The sequence below is a fragment of the Hermetia illucens genome, chromosome 2 (assembly GCF_905115235.1).
Source record: "Hermetia illucens chromosome 2, iHerIll2.2.curated.20191125, whole genome shotgun sequence".
NCBI classification, from domain to species: domain Eukaryota; kingdom Metazoa; phylum Arthropoda; class Insecta; order Diptera; family Stratiomyidae; genus Hermetia; species Hermetia illucens.
Window position 1 is genome coordinate 22,830,798 of NC_051850.1, and position 20,408 is coordinate 22,851,205.

Consider the following 20,408-nt stretch of genomic DNA (forward strand, 5'->3'; position numbering starts at 1 on the left):
TACAATAAATAAGTTGTAAATTACAATAATATTACACTCTCTCTAATACTTTCATTAATAAATAAATAGATAATTTTTCATTTGACTATTTTATATTTTTTTTTATGTAATAAATAACAACAAGCGTACATCACGTGATTATTTTTTGCCTTTTTTTTGTGACAATGTTTCTACATATTTCAGTTTGCCGTTTCAATATATACACTTCAAGAAATTAAGGAATTGAGAACAGTTGCATACAATCTTTAAATAAAATTCAGTTTTTAAATATATATAAATAGGAATTTAGGCTGGACGGTAAATTAATTTTCACATGAAAGAATACGATGGAATTTGCTGCTTTATTTTGTATTGTTTCAGGATTAAACTACATATTAATGTTTTTTAGGTTTTTTTTTTCTTAAAATTTTGCTGGGAAAGGTGGTGATAAGCAATACGGAAAAGTCAATTGCAATTTTCCAATTCGTAGACATAGTTCGATATAATTTTCTTGACAGTTTATATAATTCCGGGTTTCATGACTTCCAATCTTTAGAATCGTTATTTATAGATTGAATACATTCCGCTTTCGGCCGAAATTGCAGATTTTGAAGTGACAGGGTGTCATATCTGAGGAATTAGAAAAGGACATTAAATTTCGGTAAAGATTCAAGTATAAAAAGATTCATTTTTTGTAATAAGTGCAATATTAAACATAAAATGTGAATAGTGAGGGATACTTACATTCGCCCCATGCTGCTAAAATTCGGCCCAAATAGAAGGAAATGAAAGTAAAAGAAGAAATAAATACTTTAAAATCTACAACTAAAGAGCTTAAAGGAAATTTTTAGTAGAGTGCATTGAAAAATGATAGAATTCTAATAAGTGCAAATATCTAAGAAATACACATTCTACTTGTGATCTTGTGGTACACGGAAATCTGCGCGTATACTTCTAAAGTGCTTTATAGAAAGATAAGAATGGTTTGTAAATGTATATTTGCTTTCAAGTTTAGAAAGATTTTCAAATAAAATCAAGAAACTTCTTCATTTTACTTTGTATTTTAATATTTAGCTCCTTTGCGCCTTCTATCAAAATTTAGATTTTTAGCAATCTAACAAATAAAACCCATTAGTCACCTTTACAAATATGGTGTGTTTGCATATTTATTGCAATTCAAAAACTTTTGCTTTTCTCATGAATTACTAGCGATTCATTACAGTCTCCCTTTTATCATCCTGTACGGTTTTTTCTTTTCCGTAAGTATTTTTAATTTAATTCATTCTTAAGATGTGTAGCACGGAAAAAGGGAATAAGTGGTTCCCGAAATATCGGAATAAAATCAAAATACTAGCGAAAAATAGAAAATTTAACTATTTCCATAATTTAATTTCCAATATTATTTCCCCTGAATATTTAATAACTAGAAATGATAAGTGAAAGATTTGCTTTTCAAGATATTTTCCTTTTTATTGGCTAAAAGTATTTGCAAATGTATACAAATACGTATTTGGAGGACCAATTCTTCTTCTTTTATAGCTATTGCGGCAATTAAGGTATCTTAATTATGTTTCTATTCTTCTCTGCCAGACTCCTTTAAAAGAGTGGAAAAGGATCTGGCTGAATGTGTCGTGAAACAAGAGAAGAGCTTTTCAGAAGGATTATAAAGTGGCGCTAATGGGAGTGATGAATGCCGACTAATTTCTGTCGTCTTCGGGACTTGAGAAGCAACTGAGATATCTAACTTCTTGCCTTTATTATTGAATTTATATATTATAATATAATTTGGTCAATATTATAATATAAGAAAGTCACCTTATCTTATATAAGGGTCTAAATCACTGGAATGTTCTCATTTCGGTCGAGTTATCCAGATGTTCAGATTCATGTGGGCCGCCGGGTTATTTACTTTTTTGATCTTTTTGCTCTTATTTTTAGACGATCTAACTTGAATGACACAGGTTAACCTAGAATTGTTGTCCGGTGACACTAAGGTTCGTTTGTTTACCCTATGTTGCTATATATGTAGATAGTGCGCAGATTTTCACGAATCTGAGGATGCCTGTTAAAGGGAGATTTGAGGATTCTTCGCCGCAGAGAATTTTCAAAGCGAGTGAATATTTATTCTTGCAAATACCGATATTTCGGGAACCACTTGTCCCCTATATCAGTTACTGATTCAACGAAAAAGAAACAAGTTTTTATTATTCCAGATAATTAATCGTTGGAAACACCGCATAATTTCACTCAGACTTTGGATTGTCTTATTGGTGTTTGGCTGAGGAAATTTCCGCGTGGTATTTGCTTGGTTGATTGATTTCGATGAAGCGAGATTATATATCTGGAATTATTCTTCCTAAAATTAGTAATAGTTGGGTGGGCTTGAAGAGGATGGACGTGTACAGCTTTATTTTTGCTATGCTATCGTAGATGGCTTTGAAGTCAATGAAAAGATGTTGCAACTGATTGCCTGAAAGTAAAGCCTATTTGGTATGGGCTGACGATGTCCTGGATGTATAGGATTATCGGACAGCACTAGGAAAGTTAGTAATTTTTTCCTTTCTTTTAGGTTGTATCTGGGTAGTGTCTTTTTCAGTTATCTCTCGTGCATGATAAATACACAACATTTCATTTGAGGTATCTCAAGCAACAGTCTGCAATTTTATATTTACTGTTACTTTGATGGAACTAAAGTTAAGCAAAGTCTGCGATTTTCCCGTTTTCCGCTATACGTCGGGCTGACTCTCTTCAGAAAATATACTTGTATATTGCATTTTGGATACCATGCCTCCAAAATTCTTGATTAATTTATGGATAAACCGCCACGCCTCCGCTCCTCTCCTTCTTTTTATGAAGATAATCTCCAAAAATACTAATGTTTGCGCTACTTGGGCGTCTTTAAGGATTCTTTTCGTTGTCGCAGGCTACTTCAAGAGAATCAAATCCCCCGTCAAATTGGAAAAAGGTAAATTTAGAGGCACTCGAAATCAAACGAGGATAGCTTTTGAATTACGAAAGTTATAGTTTGTTGGCCACTCAGGTAAATTATTGTTTGGGAAAATCTACTGGTTTTTTGGTATCTTTGATAAGGCCGTCAACATTTTATGCAATTTTTAGAACGGGTCCGGATAGCTGAGTGGTTAGAGCACAAGGCTGTCATACGGAAGGTCGCAGTTCAATTCTCACTGGTGGCAGTGGGATTTGTATCGTGATTTGACGTCGGATACCAGTCGACTCAGCTGTGAATGAGTACCTGAGTCAAATCAGGGTAATAATCTCGAGCGAGCGTAATGCTGACCACATTGCCTCCTACAGTCTACTGTAGTGTACCGTTACGGTCTTGAATGAAGTGCTCTAACACACTTCAAGGCCCTGATCCAATATGGATTGTTGCGCCAACGATTATTATTATTAAGGTGCATAGCGCAACGTTTGGATTTTTTTTTATTTCAAAATTGATTGATTTGGAAGTTCTGGGCTTCATCACTATTAGAATATTGACATCGCTTTATACAAGGTATTGTCAGTCATGTGTTTTATTTCTGAGACTATGCATTATGGACGGATAGGGGAAATACTCATCAGCTGCCCTGACTTGAACTCCAGCCATATTCCATAGGTTTCCATATAGGTCCGAATTCTGAAGCTAGTGTCCCTCCTTTTTTTTTAAAGTAAAGTGTAAAGTAAAGTACAACTGTCTATTTTGAGTTTGTTTCTTTACAACGCCCAGACATGCAGTGAGTGATATCCTTTTACGTTGAGGTTAAGATTTGGATATGCAAAAATTTTTTTCCATCAAATATAGTCATGTTGGGTATCAAATGAAAGGTCTCGATTAGTACTTTTCGAAGTCGTTCTTCTTTTGACATTTGTTAGAAAGGCGGGGAGTGGGAGAGGTGGAAAGTGATGATTTCTTTAAAGGATCCATTCTCAGAAACTAGCCAACCAAAAAATCTGAAAAAAAATCATGAAGCTGCCTCTATATGGTACCTAGGCCATACTCTCCACATCGATATCTGCTTAAATTAAGTTAATAATAGTATATTACCATATTTTTGGGGAAATTGAGTAAAACCCCCCTTAAGTTTATCCTAGTAGTAGTAGTATACCGTGGCTTTACCGTGCAAATTTCCTGCAACTAAATATCAATATCACACTGAAGTGAGTAGTCTGACATGCTAAATCCATATACATAACGGGCTACGTACAAATGGAATAGTTCTGCACTCAAACATACTCACAGAAGAAGCAAACAAAACCGTTCATATCTAAAGTGCCAAACTTCCAGTTTCCCGACTTGTTATAATATTTGTGTGAATCCTGAGTTGTATCTGGACTGAGCCAACATCGTCGGCAAAAAATTCCAATGTTACCGAGAACATAGTGAGTTAAAAAACTAGAGCAGTTCGAAAGTTTAGAAAAATCTGAGACCTCAAAATCATAGGTAAATAGTGATTCTGGAAATACCTAGACGTTCTAATTAGAATTACTATTATTTCTGAGAAAAAGGTGTTCTATCGCAAATAAGCAGGCAGTTTACCTTTAATAATTTTTTTTGTGTTATGTGTTATGTGTTATGAAATATAATATAAGGAGCTCAGTTTCAGAGTGGAGGTTCAGATTAAGATTATAGCAACCTTAAGAACGATTGGTCTAAACTTAAAAGTCGATTGGAAACGACCAAAAAACCGACCGAAACAACAATGGTTTAATACGCTGTATGATGATTTGAGAGCTTTCCGATTCTATCTAGATCACGCCTTTGACCGAGTAATATTGCGAAACCGATCAAGACGTGCGACCCTGCTTTTGGACCGAAACTTAAGAAGAAGAAGATGAATGAGACATTTGCACCTGACGGAACTTTTTGCTAAGCAGTCAATAAATGTTTTTGGTTTTCAACTTTATTTGCAGCACATTCTTCTCGTAATATTCCCCCTAGGCCAGTCATCTGTCTAAGTTTCTTCCTAGATCTTTTAATAATAATAATAATAATCGTTGGCACAGCAATCCATATTGGATCAGGGCCTTGAAGTGTGTTAGAGCACTTGATTCAAGACCACAACGGTACACTACATTACACAGTAGGAGGCAATGTCGTTAACATTACGCTCGCCCGAGATTATTACCCTGATTTGACTCAGGTATTCATTCACAGCTGAGTCGACTGTTATCCGACGTCAAATCACGATACAAATCCCACTGCCGCCAGCAAGATTTGAACCGCGACCTTCCGTACGACAGCCTTGTGCTCTAATCACACAGCTATCCGGACACACAGGTCTTTTGTCTTTCCAAATCTTGAGGTCATCAAGTTCAGCCTGATGGGTTGCTTCTGCCCTAGATGAAACCGTTAGTCTTTGTTTTTGAATGCTTGGGTGCTATGCCTCGAACGAGGGGTTGGTGCACCAAAAAAAGTGGGAGCAAGGCGCTCTCAATTTGGTCCAATATCATGTGGATGTGGACTTAGGGTCCCCCATATCCCAAACAATAATCTAGCTTTAGCCTAACTTAGACTTAAACTATTGGCGGTTTAACTTGGATATAATTCGCTCCCTTTTCCTGTTTTTGCGATTATATAAAGGCACAATTTCCATCTGTTGCCACTTTCGATCAGGCTGCTCCTAGGACAGAGGTGAGGCAGCGTCAGATGAGTAGCTTCTGCCGTGGACGAAACCGGTAGTCCTTGTTTTCATCAAGTTGAAGATCCTTTTCAGATCCGAATCAGTGCTTATGGATTGCTGATCACTTGAGAAGGTTTGGAATGGCTTTATTAGTCTGTAGGAAGTCTTCTTTTTTGGAGAATCCCTAAAATAAACTTCGGAGAGCAGCAGATCGTTGTTATAATTGTTGTTGTTTTTAGGGAATAAGGCTTTATGCGGCAAAAGCAATGCCCATAGAAGCGATGTTCGCTTATTTAAAATGATTTTTATGGTTGCATTTTGCTGATTTCTCCATCAATTATGGAGGTTTGTATTCCAAAATTTGTGATGTATTGCTATTAAGTTTTAGTTTCTCTTGATAGAATAGTTAGGCAATAGCGGCTTATAATGTTAGGCATGGACTCCACCTAGATTTTCTTCTGATTCTTTAATTATATAGAAATCTATCCCTAATTCGACCTCTTTTAGAATTGTTGCCTTTGAGCTTTTTGTTGTGTCTTTTAAGCTCAAAGGTGGTAAGGTGTAATATATTTTATCATCTTTATCAAAGTTGCGTTTAGTTTTTTTGTATTTATTTTCATCACATGCTGCTGAGCGATAATCTTCCTAGTCTCGATAGTCTAACTAAAGTGTTTGTACTAAGTATCGCTTTAGATTGTGGAAATTTATTCACCATTTTTGCGAAGCATTCAATTGAAAGGGATATTCAAGTACAAATAGTCTTTGTTAGTTAGATTGCTTAAAATGCTAGAAAGAAGAGCTATAGGACCACGAAATACTCATATACGATGTGTACTACGAAAGCTTTCCTTCCCTCAATTTAAATAAAACAATCTTCCATAGAAACCCAACTTCGGAAAAAATAGATACTGTAGACAATACACTAAATGCATATTTCCTTTCTAAATAGTTATTATGTAAATACTTTCATTCATACTTACAATTACTCTTCTTCTGTTTATGTCCACTGGAACCATTCCTCCGTGCCATGCCGCCCTGAGGCAATGGAGGTATAGTTGGTTTGGTTTCACTTCCAAAAATGGAATTTCTTCGACTGTTTTCATCGTAATCGGATAGAAGTAAGTCCTTCAACCATAACCATCTGGCCTGTGCATCGATCTCTCCGTCTGACACTTTTTTCTGTAAATTCAAAATAATTGCTTGAATGCACTTCTATTTACATCATTTAGAGAATTGATTTAAATGTTCTACATACGGTATCTTGATATAATTCATCGGAATTGTCAACCTCTCCTAAAAGATAGGGAAGCTCCTGCCTGGAAATCAGTGGGACGTAGACTGAACGGGCCATAGCACTATGACCCATCAATGTTATAAGGAGTAAGATAAAAATCTGTGATGTCTGTGGTGCCATATATGATATCGATGTGGTTTCCTTGTGTGGGCTCAAATATCTGGAAAGCAAAAATAAAGGAATTGAAAGTTGTTGTTTATTCCTGAAAAGGATGAAATTTTAATACGAGTATCTACATGCGATTGTTTACAATTTTGAAAAATCTTCCTTACCGGGGTGAATAGAAAAATGTTTACTTGTCATTGCTCTAAAAATGAATATTATTTACTTTCAAACGAAATGCCTACAGTTCCATTTCCATGGACATTAACTCCCACATTTTGTTTACTAGAATATGTTTGTAGAATATATTTTATTGATGAGTAATGATACGTATTGAAAACCTCCGCATAATCGCAGAGGACAACAAATCAAATTATGGGGAAATATGAATGACGGTATTTGCATAAACTTTTCTAAAAAAGATATGTTTTTGAAAAAGTATGCGTAGATGTTCCAAATAAAACGAACAACAGCCTTAGTAATCAAACTACATTAGAAATTTATATGAAAAGTATTTTGAATCACTGTCCTGTTTTTTTAACAAGATTTCAGATCCTAAGAATTTATTTTCCGCTATGAAAGAATGCTCTAAAAATTTCGTCCTTATCATGCGAGTATCTGAGATGTGAAAATCAAGCCCGATCCTCTCAAAAGTAGGGGAGAAGAACGGTCAATGTAATACCCAAAGGGAGAAGAAAAAACTTTGAGGGAGCTTGTCTAATGATATTTACTGAAAAGAGGCGAAAGTAGAAGCAGACAATTTTACGTCCTCATTGCATAACCAGCTTTTGAATAGTAAAGGAATTCCGTTGTTAAGATATAGGACCTCATTTAAGGGTATTTCCTCAGGAAGGAAGGACTGGATTGCTATTGTTTCTAGAAAGGAAGATGGGGGCTTGGCAATGGATAATTGTTAAGGCAATCGTCTTTAAACATACGCTTCAATGGGTCTAACTCTGATAGCCAACCTTTTTTGGGCACGTTGAGAGGCTACCTACTCTTGATACTCTACGAACCCACCGTACTCCGTATTCATTTGCTTATATTAGGGTTGCAGTTTTCTACTGGAGATAAGCTTGCCTAAACATTGAGCTCCAGGGTTTATCGAATTAGGTATGTGAGGTTGAGACTCGCTGATAAAATTTTTTTTTGTATGGATGCAGGTGGAAATCCTAGAAAGACGCTGCTGCGCCAGGTTGCAGCAGTGTGTGGGATTCACACCCACTAAAACCACCCCCACTCTTCCGCCCCTCCCCGCGGGACCACCGTGAAGTATTACTTCGGGGAGGCTCTGGTTCGCTATACCAGCTCGTCCATGTCACGTCTCCGTCGCGCCGCCTTCCGAGCTCTCGATCCAACTTCAGGAGTTTTGTCTGCACCACGGCTACTGCCTCATTTACCGCCATCCAGTTTTCCTCCGACTTCAACATCTCTTCCACCAGGTTGGAGGGCTCGATGTCCGCCCCTAAGATACTGTTCAACCTCCTTTTCTGCTGCAGAAATCTGGGACAATGGAACATAACGTGCTCCGGGTCCTCAAGTGTAGCACCGCATTCAGGACAGTTGGGAGACTCGTCCAACTCGAAGCGATATAAGTACTTCCTATAGCCACCGTGTCCCGTAAGGAACTGTGTCAGGTGGTAGTTCAATTCTCCGTGCTTTCGGTTGACCCATTTCTCGATACACGGGATCAATGTATGGGTCCACCGGCCCTTGTCGGAGTTATCCCATTGTTGTTGCCACTTGCCACGCAACTCTCTCCTGATGGCTTTTCGGAAATCCACATTCACCTCGGCTGGATTTGCCTTCCGTTTTTCGTAGAGCCAGTGTGCCTCGCTCGCTAGAAGATCTATAGGGATCATTCCTGCGATAACACACACTGCCTCCGTCGACGCCGTCCTAAATGCGCTGCACACCCTTAGCGCAATTGGCGGGTATGCCGAACATATCTTCCCCCGGTTGACAGCGTGGCTCAACGCTCCCGCCCAGACAGGGGCCGCGCATAGCAGGATCGACCTCACCACTCCCGCGATGAGTAGCCTGCGACTATACTTCGGCCCTCCCACGTTAGGCATCATCCTTCCAAGGGATGAGCTGGCATTTGCTGCCTTCTCTCGCGCATAATCCAAGTGTCCCTTGAAACTCAGCTTGCCATCGATCATCACCCCCAGGTATTTGACAACCGATTTTGAGACGACCTCACGATTACCAATCTGGATGGTAACCGTGTTGTTCTTCCTACGGTTGGTAATGAGGACCGCCTCCGTCTTTTCGTCCGCCAGGTCCAGCTTGACCATTCGTAACCATGACTTGATGGTATGAATGGCTTCATTTGCATAAAGCTTCACGTCCTCGGGATGCTTTGCAATTGCAACTACCGCCAAGTCGTCCGCAAAACCAATCAGCGTTGTCTACTCCGGCACGCGAAGGCCAAGCACTCCGTCGTACACTATGTTCCACAGCAGCGGTCCCAATACAGAACCTTGAGGCATACCTGCCGTCACAATGTACTTCTTCGGCCCGTCGTCCGTCTCGTACCAAAGAAGTCTGTCCGAAAAGTAACTCTCGATGAGCCGAGCCAAGTAGCTAGGAACACCCAGTTTGGCCAAAGCGCCCTTAATCCAGCCCCAGTTGGCTGAGTTAAAAGCATTTTTGACGTCCAGCGTCACCAGAGCACAGCATTTGCCCATGGCCATTGCATTTCGAACCAATTCCACGACCTTTGCTACTGCATCGACCGTAGAACGGGCTCGCCGAAACCCATATTGCTGCTCTGAATGACCACCCGCAAGCTCGATGAACGGGAGCAGCCTGTTGTATATCACCCTCTCCAACATCTTCCCCATGGTGTCTAAGAGACAAGTAGGGCGATGTGAAGAGGGCACGCTGGGTGGTTTTCGGGGCTTCGGTAGCAAGACCAGCTTCTGCCTCTTCCACTGGGCGGGAAACACTCCTTCCGCCATGCACGATTCGAATGTGCTTGCGAACCACCTTGATCTGGCCTTGACCGCCACCTTCAAAGCCCTGTTCGGAATTCCGTCCAATCCCGGAGCCTTGCTGTCCCCAATACGTCTGCAGATTTCCCAAAGTTCCTCTTCGGTAACATCAGGGATCGAGAAGACGGGGTTCTCTTTCGTCCTGCTCCTGCTGCGGGAAAAGAGTTGTAATTATTTGCAACAAGAGCCGTGGGCATGTCACCTGAGGTGATTTTCGCCCGCGGATCTTCTTCATTACAACTTGGTAGGCTGTACCCCACGGATTCGTATTAGCCTCCATGCAGAGCTTCTGGTAGCATTCCCGCTTGCTTCTCCGAATGGCCTTCTTAAGGTTGCTTCGCAGATCCCTGTATTCCTCCTCACGCTCCTGGTGCTCCGGCCTTCCCCTTGCCCTGTGGGAAAGTCTCCTCGCTTGGAGACAAGAGGATCTCAAGGCAGCGATCTCCGTGTTCGACCAGTACACTGCTGATAATATGCAAGGAATTGTACCCACTAATCCTGCATTATGGAGTGAAGCTGCAATTATTATTATATGATAGTATAGGTCATTTCACAACGAAGTTATGCATCTGTTGTAGGTTTGCCAGAGCCTCAACTTTGGCCTAGTTCTGGTTAGCATGTAATACGTAAGGGGTTTTCTCGTTACCGCGACGGACATGTTGCCTTGAAAGCTGGGGGGGTGCTAATTTTAGAGGACATAATTTTAATATAGAGAGAACTATTTTGAAATTCTTAATGAAAAGAATTGGTATGAAATAGGGAGGTACTGAAGAAGGTACGATTTAAATGCACTATGATAATGCTATTCGGAATGAGCGAGGGGAAAGTAAGAGTCAATGATGATTCCAAATAAAACATGGGCGTGAAAAGGAATATCATCATATAACGAATAGCCAGTTCAGAAGCATGGGGATAGTGATAAAGAGAAGTATATCGAAAAGAGTATTTTTCCTATTTTGTCTAAGATTTGAGAAAAATCTTGCGGTTCGACCGTTGGGGGTGAAATTAGTAAAAAAAAAAGTAAAAATCCTTTTCTTTTTCTATCGGGACAAGCTCACCTAGATTGGATTCGCTAACTTTCTCTCTGAGAAAATTGGTCTGGATGGGGTTGAGAAGATTTCAACTCCATATCTGTTTCGACCGCATTTGGTCGTTTTCGATAGACTTGTGGTTGAAATGGCTAATCACCGTAACTTGTTGATACGGACTGTTGTTTTTATCACTGCGCCTGCAGTTACTGCAGAATTGAAACTTCAACTCACGCGGATATCCTGGGAATCCGAGCCTTTCCCAGAGAACAAAAAGCAGATGATCATTAAGATTCCAAAGGAGGTCATTTATTTTGAGTGTGACAATTGGAGAGGTAAGCGGGCTCCTTGCCATGGCAAAAATAATAGCTATAATAATCTCGGAGGGCATTAAAGACCATCTCAAACGCTTGATCGACAGAGAGCAGGCTGGTTTAAACTCTCCATCCTCCTGCATTGACCAGATCAACACCCTACGGATTATTTTGGAACAGTGCGTGGAGTTCAGATCTTCGCTACATTTGTTCTTTATCGATTTCGAGAAAGCTTTCTAAAGCGTGAACAGGCAATGTATCTGGCGTCCTCTACACATTAGGTGCATTTCGTGAAAAACTAACAGTTAGTATGAAAAGGACATATGAAGGCACAAAATGGCACGTGCTGCATCTAGGCAAAATCTCAGAGAAATATGAAATCAAAAGCAGGATCCGTCAGAGTTGCATCACTGATTTTATTCCATCTTGGCATCGGTGACGTTCTTCACACTACGTTGCCCGGAGTTCGTTTAGGAGTTCAATGGACGATGATATCTTTCCTTAAACACTTCGACTACGATGATGACATCTGTTTGCTCTCACTGTTCTCATTGGTCATGGACCTTGGCTAAATGAATCTGGATTTGAAAAGAAAGGTAAGTAGAGTTGGACTGAAGATAAACACCAAAAAAACAAATGCTGTCAGTCTGACGGATCATCGCATTCTCCGTATCTGCATAAAAGGGCAGAGCATCGAAGGAGTTGATCAATTCATATATTTAGAAAGCATGATTTTTTCCGACGTGTTAATGCAGTTATCTCAACACCAAGATCAAGTTGAACTGTTCTCTGCTAGTGTTTTTGCTGTGTTATTATATGGGAGTAGCCCATGGGAAGTACCCCCACTATCAGTCGAAGGCTCCAAACTGCATCGTGTCATCGGAGTACGTTGGCCTAATACTATTAAAACGAAGAAGTTGTTCGGGATACAGGCCTGTCACTCGAGGTAGATGTGATCGGAAGGCGGAAGTGACAGAATAGGTCACACGTTAAAGAGGGGCTTCAGTTGTCCACGCTGTCGTATCCATTGTTTTTGGTAGTCAGCGAGCACTTAGAACAGTTGGGGGCGGCAGGCTGAAAGACGCAAAGAATACAAAGGAGCAAAGGACAATACTAATCCGAGAATCGTCTGTGAAGAAAAGGAGTGTGGAGAGCATTGGGTTTACATCCTTTTATTGTTGGACCCGTTGATGGAATTTTCTTCGTAAAAACCGTTTCTAATGATATTTCTCTCACGACATTGATAGAGTTATGGTCCTCACATTAACCGATAACTTTATTGTTTTTGGAGATCCTCGCAGGGTGTTCTCAATGCGTGTTTTCTGTTGTGTTCTAGCGACTCATCATTGCTACAATGATGAGGGTAGTGTTTCGGTCGCAAGAAATCATATGGTTGCCCAGGTACCGTCAAAGTTGACTAGATCCCAAAGCTAGTAGTGTACCATTTCCGTGTAACTACAGGGAAAGTAGGCAATCAAATTTTTTTTTGTAAACGAATTAGCAGTAATGTCACAAATATCTATTGAAATTTTCAATTCATGGATAAACTTCTGCAGACTTCGGTGGATTGCGTGTTCCACCAGTGGTAAGAAAAAATAGTTGGCGACAATAACGCGTACTTCGTGATGCCCTGATTGTAATCTGGTCACCCAATAAAATTTAAGCTCATCCAAATCCAAATCCCTTACCGCAGCTAAAATGGAACAAATTGTCTCTCACCGTTTCCTATCCGCCACATCCAATGTAACGTTATCAGCCATCCTTATCAGCACGCAAAACTGACCACTACACAGTCTTCATTATAAAAAAAACTAGTAGAAGCAACTAAGCATCTCGAAAGCAAACAAACGCAGGTAAAGGACACTTATTAAATAAAAAGGATTGTATTGGATACACTAACCATTATACCAAAATTGTGAGTAGCGTGCACGCCAAAACATTTGCGAAGTGTATTCTTGGCCGGGTTCCTGGAACACTTGGTCTACTGCGAATGAAGACAGCTGATAAATTACAACTGATGGTCATTATCCGCCTCATGTTCTATCGAAAAAGCACAGCGGACTATGCAGCGGGACTGCAATTTAATGACTGAGAAAGGATTCAGTCTAGGTCAAAAAGGAGAATTTCTGCAGTCTTTTATATGCAGGTTGATAAGATCACGGTGGAGTTCAGGCCGGAGACAATTGAAACTTTTAGACGAAAAAACCTTGAGAGAAAGAGAAGGAGGAACGAACTCCAGGTAGTTTTGCTCCGAGGTCCACCACCACCATTCGATGTCCTTGAAAGCTGTCTGGCGTCCTGGTCTATGTCATCGCTCCATCTCAGGCAGAGTCAACCACGTCTTCTTTTTCTTCCATAGAAATTGCCCTTATAGACTTTTCGAAGGATTAAATAAGGAATAAATTAAATCCGCTCACCGGAACCAATTAAGCCCGATTTTATCTATAACCGGACGGTCGTGGTGTCGCTCATAAATTTCGTCGTTATAGAAGCTACGGAATCGTCGAGCTTCATGTAGGGTGCCAAAAATTCTTGGGAGGATCTTTCTTTTGAACGCGGCCAAGAGTTGGCAATTTTTCTTGCTAAGAACCCAAGTCTCCGAGGAATACATGAGGATTAGCAAGATCATGGTATTATATAGTAAGAGTTTTGACCCTATGTAGAGGCGTTTCGGCTCCCATCGTTGTAGCTGTTATCGGTTGTTTTTGTCGACGTTCGATAGGAGAAATTATCAATGGTCTCAAAGTTGTAGTCTCCTATCTTTATTCTTCCCGTTTGACCAGTGCGGTTGGACGTTGCTGGTTCTTTGGTGCTGACGTTGCCACCACGTACTTCGTTTTGCCTTCATTAATCTGCAGCCCAAGATCTAGGAACTGGGAATCCCCATGCATACAGTGCATCCTCTTACGTTGAGTTTAAAGGGGGGGGTTCCGACATTTGATGCAAAAAGGGGGGTAGTGCAGGGGAAAGTGGTTTTTGTTTTGGTCATGGATTCATTTTCAGAAACTACCCAATGCGCAAGTTGCCACTAAACGGTGTCTAGGCCTGAAAATATCGATATCTGTTTAAATAAAGTTACTGGAAAGCTTCCCCTTCCTTTAGTTCTGTAGTAAAACAGACTATAATGTAGAGCATGATACCTCCAAGTTTGGGGTAGATAGCATCATCACTAACAAAGTTATAATAGGTCAAAGTGGCTTCTTTTGAGCGAATTTACTGCAACCTTAGGCTTTGAATGTCAGTATCACACTAAAGCAAATATTAAATGGATAAATGTACGTCAAATGGAACAAATGCCCACTGAAATATTCTTACATTATACACAAAACCTTTCATACCTGAAGTAGCGAGGTTCTGGTTTTTGTCTTCTTTATATATTTTTTTTTTATATTTTTGCTTTGCTTTTACTGAGAATGTGATTTTGCATTTTGGGATTCCAGTGCCATTAGGTTGCGTATCTGAGTGAGGCTTTCAACGAGATGTTATAAAGATTACTGTACAATAACTATAATGAGCGGAAGTGTCAAGAATCTTGCCCACTTCTTCTAGTTGGTTAGTATAGCGGCATGTGCGGATACTAACGGACATTGTTTTGGAGTTATGCGAAGTTACACTTCAATGCTAACGGACTTACGCGGTGCTTGCTTCCAGTTTCTAGCATGCAGCAACAGTAGGTTGAGTCAACACCAAATGGCCAAATGAGAACCTTCTATTGGTGGTACCGGGACAAGCTTGTAGGTGGTGATACAGTAGGCGAATGCTCTGAGGGCTAGTAGGACGATTAGACCCGAATCTTCAGGGACTCATCTGAAGTGGCTCTGGCCGCGGGGTTATCTGGTACCATGAGAACTGGGATAACCCTTTGAGAGCATATGTGTCAGTAAAATTCCTGGAGGATTTGTTTCCAGTCCGGCTATTTGCGGTTGGACTCCTTGTGGGAGTTTTGGTTACGTTCAAGCGGACAAGAGACTTTAGGGCCTCAAACGTGGAGTTGCGTTTTAATTCGGATGTCATACGCCTTAGTTCGGTAGAGATTTAGATAAGTTTTGCATTCACTAGTATGAATGCTGCTGATACTGTTTGTCTTATCATAGTGGGAAAGAAGAAAGAGAAGAGAAATTTTTGTTTTTTAATGCCGAATGGTGAGTATATACGGGTATTTCGAGGATCAGTTGTCGTCTTCCTCAGCGAGTTTTTGTCTAATTGTGGTCACAAAATCAATCCGTGTCTTAAGAGGGCCGTGGAGTTAGGCCAACATGGCGGGTACTCCCGTAAAACCACCAGGATGTAACCTTTTAGCATGAATTTATCTTTACGATCTTAGTTGAAAAAACTTACCGTGGGATTTAGCCTTTAACTATCCCTAATAATCCACGTTCATAACAATGATTCTCAACTTCAGTCTTGAAGACAACTATAATTTGAAGGTAACATTTTATGGAAAAGAATCAATAGACCTTCTTCAGATTTTTTGTTGTATAGTTGGAGTGCGGAGTATCTTTTATAAAAAGAGTAGATATACATATTGATTTTAAAGTGAATTGTTCCTAATTAAATTGTTTTATTCAGGGAATATTCAATTACAAAATATCTACTGTATTTCAAATCCATGGAAATATTTTCGATTGATCGTCCTGGAGTTTATTTGTAATGTTTGTGTAGGCTTTTACCTACATATGAATATGCATGCATATAATTTTCTGCATATGTCGTTATGTTTTTGTCGTACCTAAATATTGCCTCTATTTCAAATAACCTTGAAATTAGCGTCTTTAAACTTGAAAAATAATCTCCCAACGCCTACCATCACCTTTTCTTATTTGTCTGGCTCATTCTTCAATTATTTATGAAATAAGAACTGAAACCATTTCGTAAAGGATAATATATCCCCTTTATTACAAATTTCGAAAAAATTCAGAACTCATAAAGTCAAATGAAGAGAAAAGTACAACCGTAAGAAGTGTTGCATCGTTCGGTTGAAATAACTCTACAAGCCCCTCCTCCTTCCCCATCAAATTCCCGAATTTCCTGGAAAGAGAATAAGGCAATAATTCAACAAGTTAAAGATATTGTCTTAGGCGTATACCACATTCTGCCCATTACTCATTGTTACGAAGTAAAGTTTCAGTAGAAATAAATATTTCGTAGTAACTTGACGAATGCGCCGATAGAATTATAGTAGGTGTTGAAAATGGTACTTTACTGTGGCGGATTTGAAACTGTTTCAGGATATCTTTAATATTGAAAAAAATTTAAAGAAAATATCTCTTTTTCCAGTCAAGTATTTGTTTTTATCTTTAACACAAGAATGAAGCAAACATTTATGTATTTATTGCCTTTCAAGGACCAAACAGCCAGACGAAGTTGTGTGTTCTTCAGATAATGATCATTTTATATTTAAGAAGCTTTTGCAATCAAGTAGGGGTAAATATTGAAAGTTCCGCATTATCATCTCGCAATTACATACATATTTGAATATAGATATGAAGCCATACATACCATGATAGATGTATCCGATTTATAGTGATAAAGATATCTTTTAAGGCTCTTAGGTAACAACGATTAGTTGTAATTTGCCCCACGTTTTCCCCCACACAGTAGCATAGTATGAAGTCAATAATTGGCATCAAATTGAACTTTATCTTATTTTTGATAGATTGTGATTTGAAGTTTGGCAGATAACCGATTCACATCACTCTTCATCATTTATTTTGAAAAGGAAATAGTTATTTTACTTCACTGAACAAAGTACATTTGGCTTGACTGGTCAGTACCCATCAATCCATTACTTCGGCTGATTTATGATGATAAAGATAAGATTATTGCAATTAAAAGAATTTATGAATTACCCGCTGCCAGAAGCTTATCACTTGCATAGTTTTGTTTGTAATTATAATGAGAATGAAGAGTATTAATGGAACGAGATAAAATATTATGACATTTTAAAAGGGGAGATAGATAGATGTCCAACATTCCGTTTGGCGTACGGCAAGACCCAGAATGAACGAGGGGGAAAGCCGTCGATAGAAAAAGTGAACCAGGCGACTCAAGTAACGCCTGTTCAAAGTACAAAAGAGGAGAAACCGGGGAAGAGGCTGCGCGACAGCGAACGACTTAATAGGCCAGCAAACCCTGAAAAGAAAAAAAGATTCAACTCCTAAAAAGGCGGAGATCATGAGAATTACGACTGAAGCTGGCAGTGAAACTATTACAGCGGCGACCTCGAGAAAAGGCATGGGACCTTCAAAGGCGGATGCGGAAGCTTGGGGGAAAGTGGAACCGCGGAAAAGAAATGATCGGGGGAAGATAAGACCGGAGGTGATTATCATTTCCAAATGAGGCGAAGGGTCATATGCCGGCATTCTTAGGAGAGTGAAGGCAGACCCCGAACGCACCAACTTGGGAGACAATGTCAGCCGCATTAGACCGTCCCAGAAGGGAGACATTATGTTGGAGCTTAAGGAATCCAAGGATGTAATCGCGGACAAATTCTTGAGTCAAATCGGAAAGTCGTTAGGACAGGAAACCGACATAAGGGCTAGCAGACCGGAGATCACTATAATCTGCAAAGATATAGATGAAATCATGACGAAGGAGGAGGTTCGTGAAGTTTTGGAGAAGCAGTTCGATCTTGCCGGACTACAAGAGTCAGCTAAGGAAAACCTACGGAGGAACACAAACTGCCGTCATCACCCTACCAGTAGAGAACACACTCAAACTGTTAGCAGCAGGGAGAGTGAGAATAGGCTGGGTTATATGCCGTCTTAGGGAACAGGTGGCGTTAAAGCAGTGCTTTAGATGCCTTGGCTTCGGTCACATTGCGAAAGCATGCACTAGTCCAAGTGGCAGGTCAAAGCAATGTAGGAGATGAGGAGTGGAAGGCCATATCAGGGAGGATTGCGGTGCTGAGCCAAATTGCCTACTGTGCAAAGAGAAGGGTGTGGATCATCGGCACATTGCAGTCAGAATACAGGAGAGCCCTTAACACAAAACGTAGATGAGGTTGATACAAATCAACCTCAACTACTGCGAGGCGGCGCAGAATCTAAGCAAACCATATCGAAACCACGGTAGTAGCATTTGGGTCAAAGGCCAAATGAGCCAAATAGCGCTATGGGCTTGTGGAGAACAAGCCTTCGAGGAGATAATGCAGGACCCGGAAGAGGGCTTCACAAGAGTGAAGGTGAAAGGCGTTCACATCTACAGCGACCACCAGGCAATCTGCATTGAAATCAAGGGCGGGTTGAGCTCGAAAAGGAGTTTTCGCAGAATGCCGGGTGGTATGCTCGGCTGGACGGCGAAAGCTTTCGAGGGACACACGTTTTCCGGGGCGCTTAAAGCCTACATATCCATGAATGGTACGGCTAGAGAAAAAGTCACCAAAATCACCCGACGGGTGACGGAAGTATGCGATGCTACTATGCCTAGAAGGCGATTGCTCCCCAATAGGCAACCCAACTGCTGGTGGAACAATGAAATCGCAAGCTTGCTAGGCGCATGTTTTCGGGCAAGGAGGCTTTGCTAGAGGCTCAGGGGAAAACCCGGCGGCAACGGTCAAGAGGCACACAAGCAATTCCGTGGCCGTCTAAAAGAAGCCATTCGGAGGAGCAAAAAGAACTGCTTCAAACAGCTATGTGACCATGTCGACATAAACTCCTGGGGCGAGGCCTACAGACTGGTAATGGAAAGACTGCGAAGATCGACCCAGGTGACCTGTCCGCGCCTCCTGAAACATATCATTACCACTCTGTTCTTTCATCACGAAAATAGGGGAAGGCAAATGGTTGTCCAACTTAATGAGGGCATAATACCTCCAGTAACTGTTGAGGAATTGCGGGGAATATGTGGTAGGATCGGGGACAACAAAGCCCCAGGTGTGGATGGTATCCCCAATTGAGCTTCGAAACTGGCAGTGAAGACTAGACCCGACCTTTTCGCCAATACCTTTGAGGCGTGCCTAAAAGATGGAGTATTCTCTATCCAGTGGAAAAAGCAAAAGTTGGTTTTGCTTCCGAAACCTGGCAAGTCACCTAGAATCCCAGCATTGTATCGTCTTATCTGCTTGCTGGATACAATGGGGAAGATGATGGAGAGAGCGTCGAAGCCAGTGATGGTTTGTCGGAACGCCAGTTTGGTTTCCGACGTGCCCGCTCTACCCTAGACGCAATTAGCATGGTAGTAAACCAGTCAAAAAGTGCACTGATTTCTGACGGCTTCTGTGCCGTGTTGGCGCTGGATGTCAAATACGCATTCAACTCCGCCAACTGGAATAGAATTAAAGGGGCGTTGGCTGACATAGGTGTCCCCGGATACTTAGCGAATTTGATGGAAAAGTACCTCTCAGAGAGGACTTTTTGGTACGGGATGAGTGAGGCTCCCAAAGAGTACATTGTTACAGTCGGTACCACAGGAATCGACACTTGGTCCCCTGTTGTGGAATATGATGTATAATGGGGTGCTTGCTCTTCCCGTCCCAGAGAGGACTACGATTGTTGGCTTTGCTGATGACCTAGTTGTGGTTATTGCAGTAAAACATCCAGAAGATGTCAAAGTCTACGCAACGGAAACAGTGAGAAACAGTGAAAGGGCCGGGCTGAAATTGGCGGACGCTAAAACGGAAGCGGCCTTAATAACGAACCGCAGGAAAAATTACACTGTGAAAATGGAGGTCGATGGATATACGGTCGTATCAAAGCCGGCTATCAAATACCTGGGGGTAATAATTGACACCAAATTGAGCTTTAAGGAACACCTAGAATATGCATGCCAAAAGGTAGCCAGTACCACCATGGCACTTGAAAAAATGTTGGCAAATATTGGTGGGCCGAAACACTGCCGGAGGTTGGTGCTAGCCAGAGTGGTCCGCTCCATCTTGCTCTACTCGTCACCAGTGTGGGCAGAGGCGCTTGCAAACTCGCAGAGACGGAAGCAGGTGAACTCGGTTTACCGGCTGATGGAGTTGAGGGTTTGCAGTGCTTTTAGAACCATATCAGATGAAGCAGTATTGGTGATGGCAGGCATGATTCCTGTCGACATTCTGACTAAAGGAATGAGTGTACTGTACTGTGGCG

The 20,408-nt window shown here is 40.9% G+C and overlaps 1 protein-coding gene across 2 annotated transcripts in view; it reads right to left on the minus strand.

The window, feature by feature from the left end:
• Positions 1-322: 322 nt before the first annotated feature.
• Positions 323-20,408, minus strand: part of LOC119650182 — a 52,130-nt gene continuing 32,044 nt past the window's right edge. Inside the window, exons 2-5 of one of the 2 annotated variants that reach the window (XM_038052737.1) lie at positions 6,859-7,057; positions 6,584-6,782; positions 724-735; positions 323-609 (exon numbers count right to left, since the gene is read on the minus strand). In XM_038052737.1, coding sequence (XP_037908665.1) covers positions 545-609; positions 724-735; positions 6,584-6,782; positions 6,859-7,017 — 435 coding nt within the window. In that variant the 5' untranslated portion in view covers positions 7,018-7,057 and the 3' untranslated portion in view covers positions 323-544. Of the gene's footprint in view, positions 610-723; positions 739-6,583; positions 6,783-6,858; positions 7,058-20,408 lie in introns of both variants that reach the window. The other variant, XM_038052735.1, reaches the window with a different exon arrangement.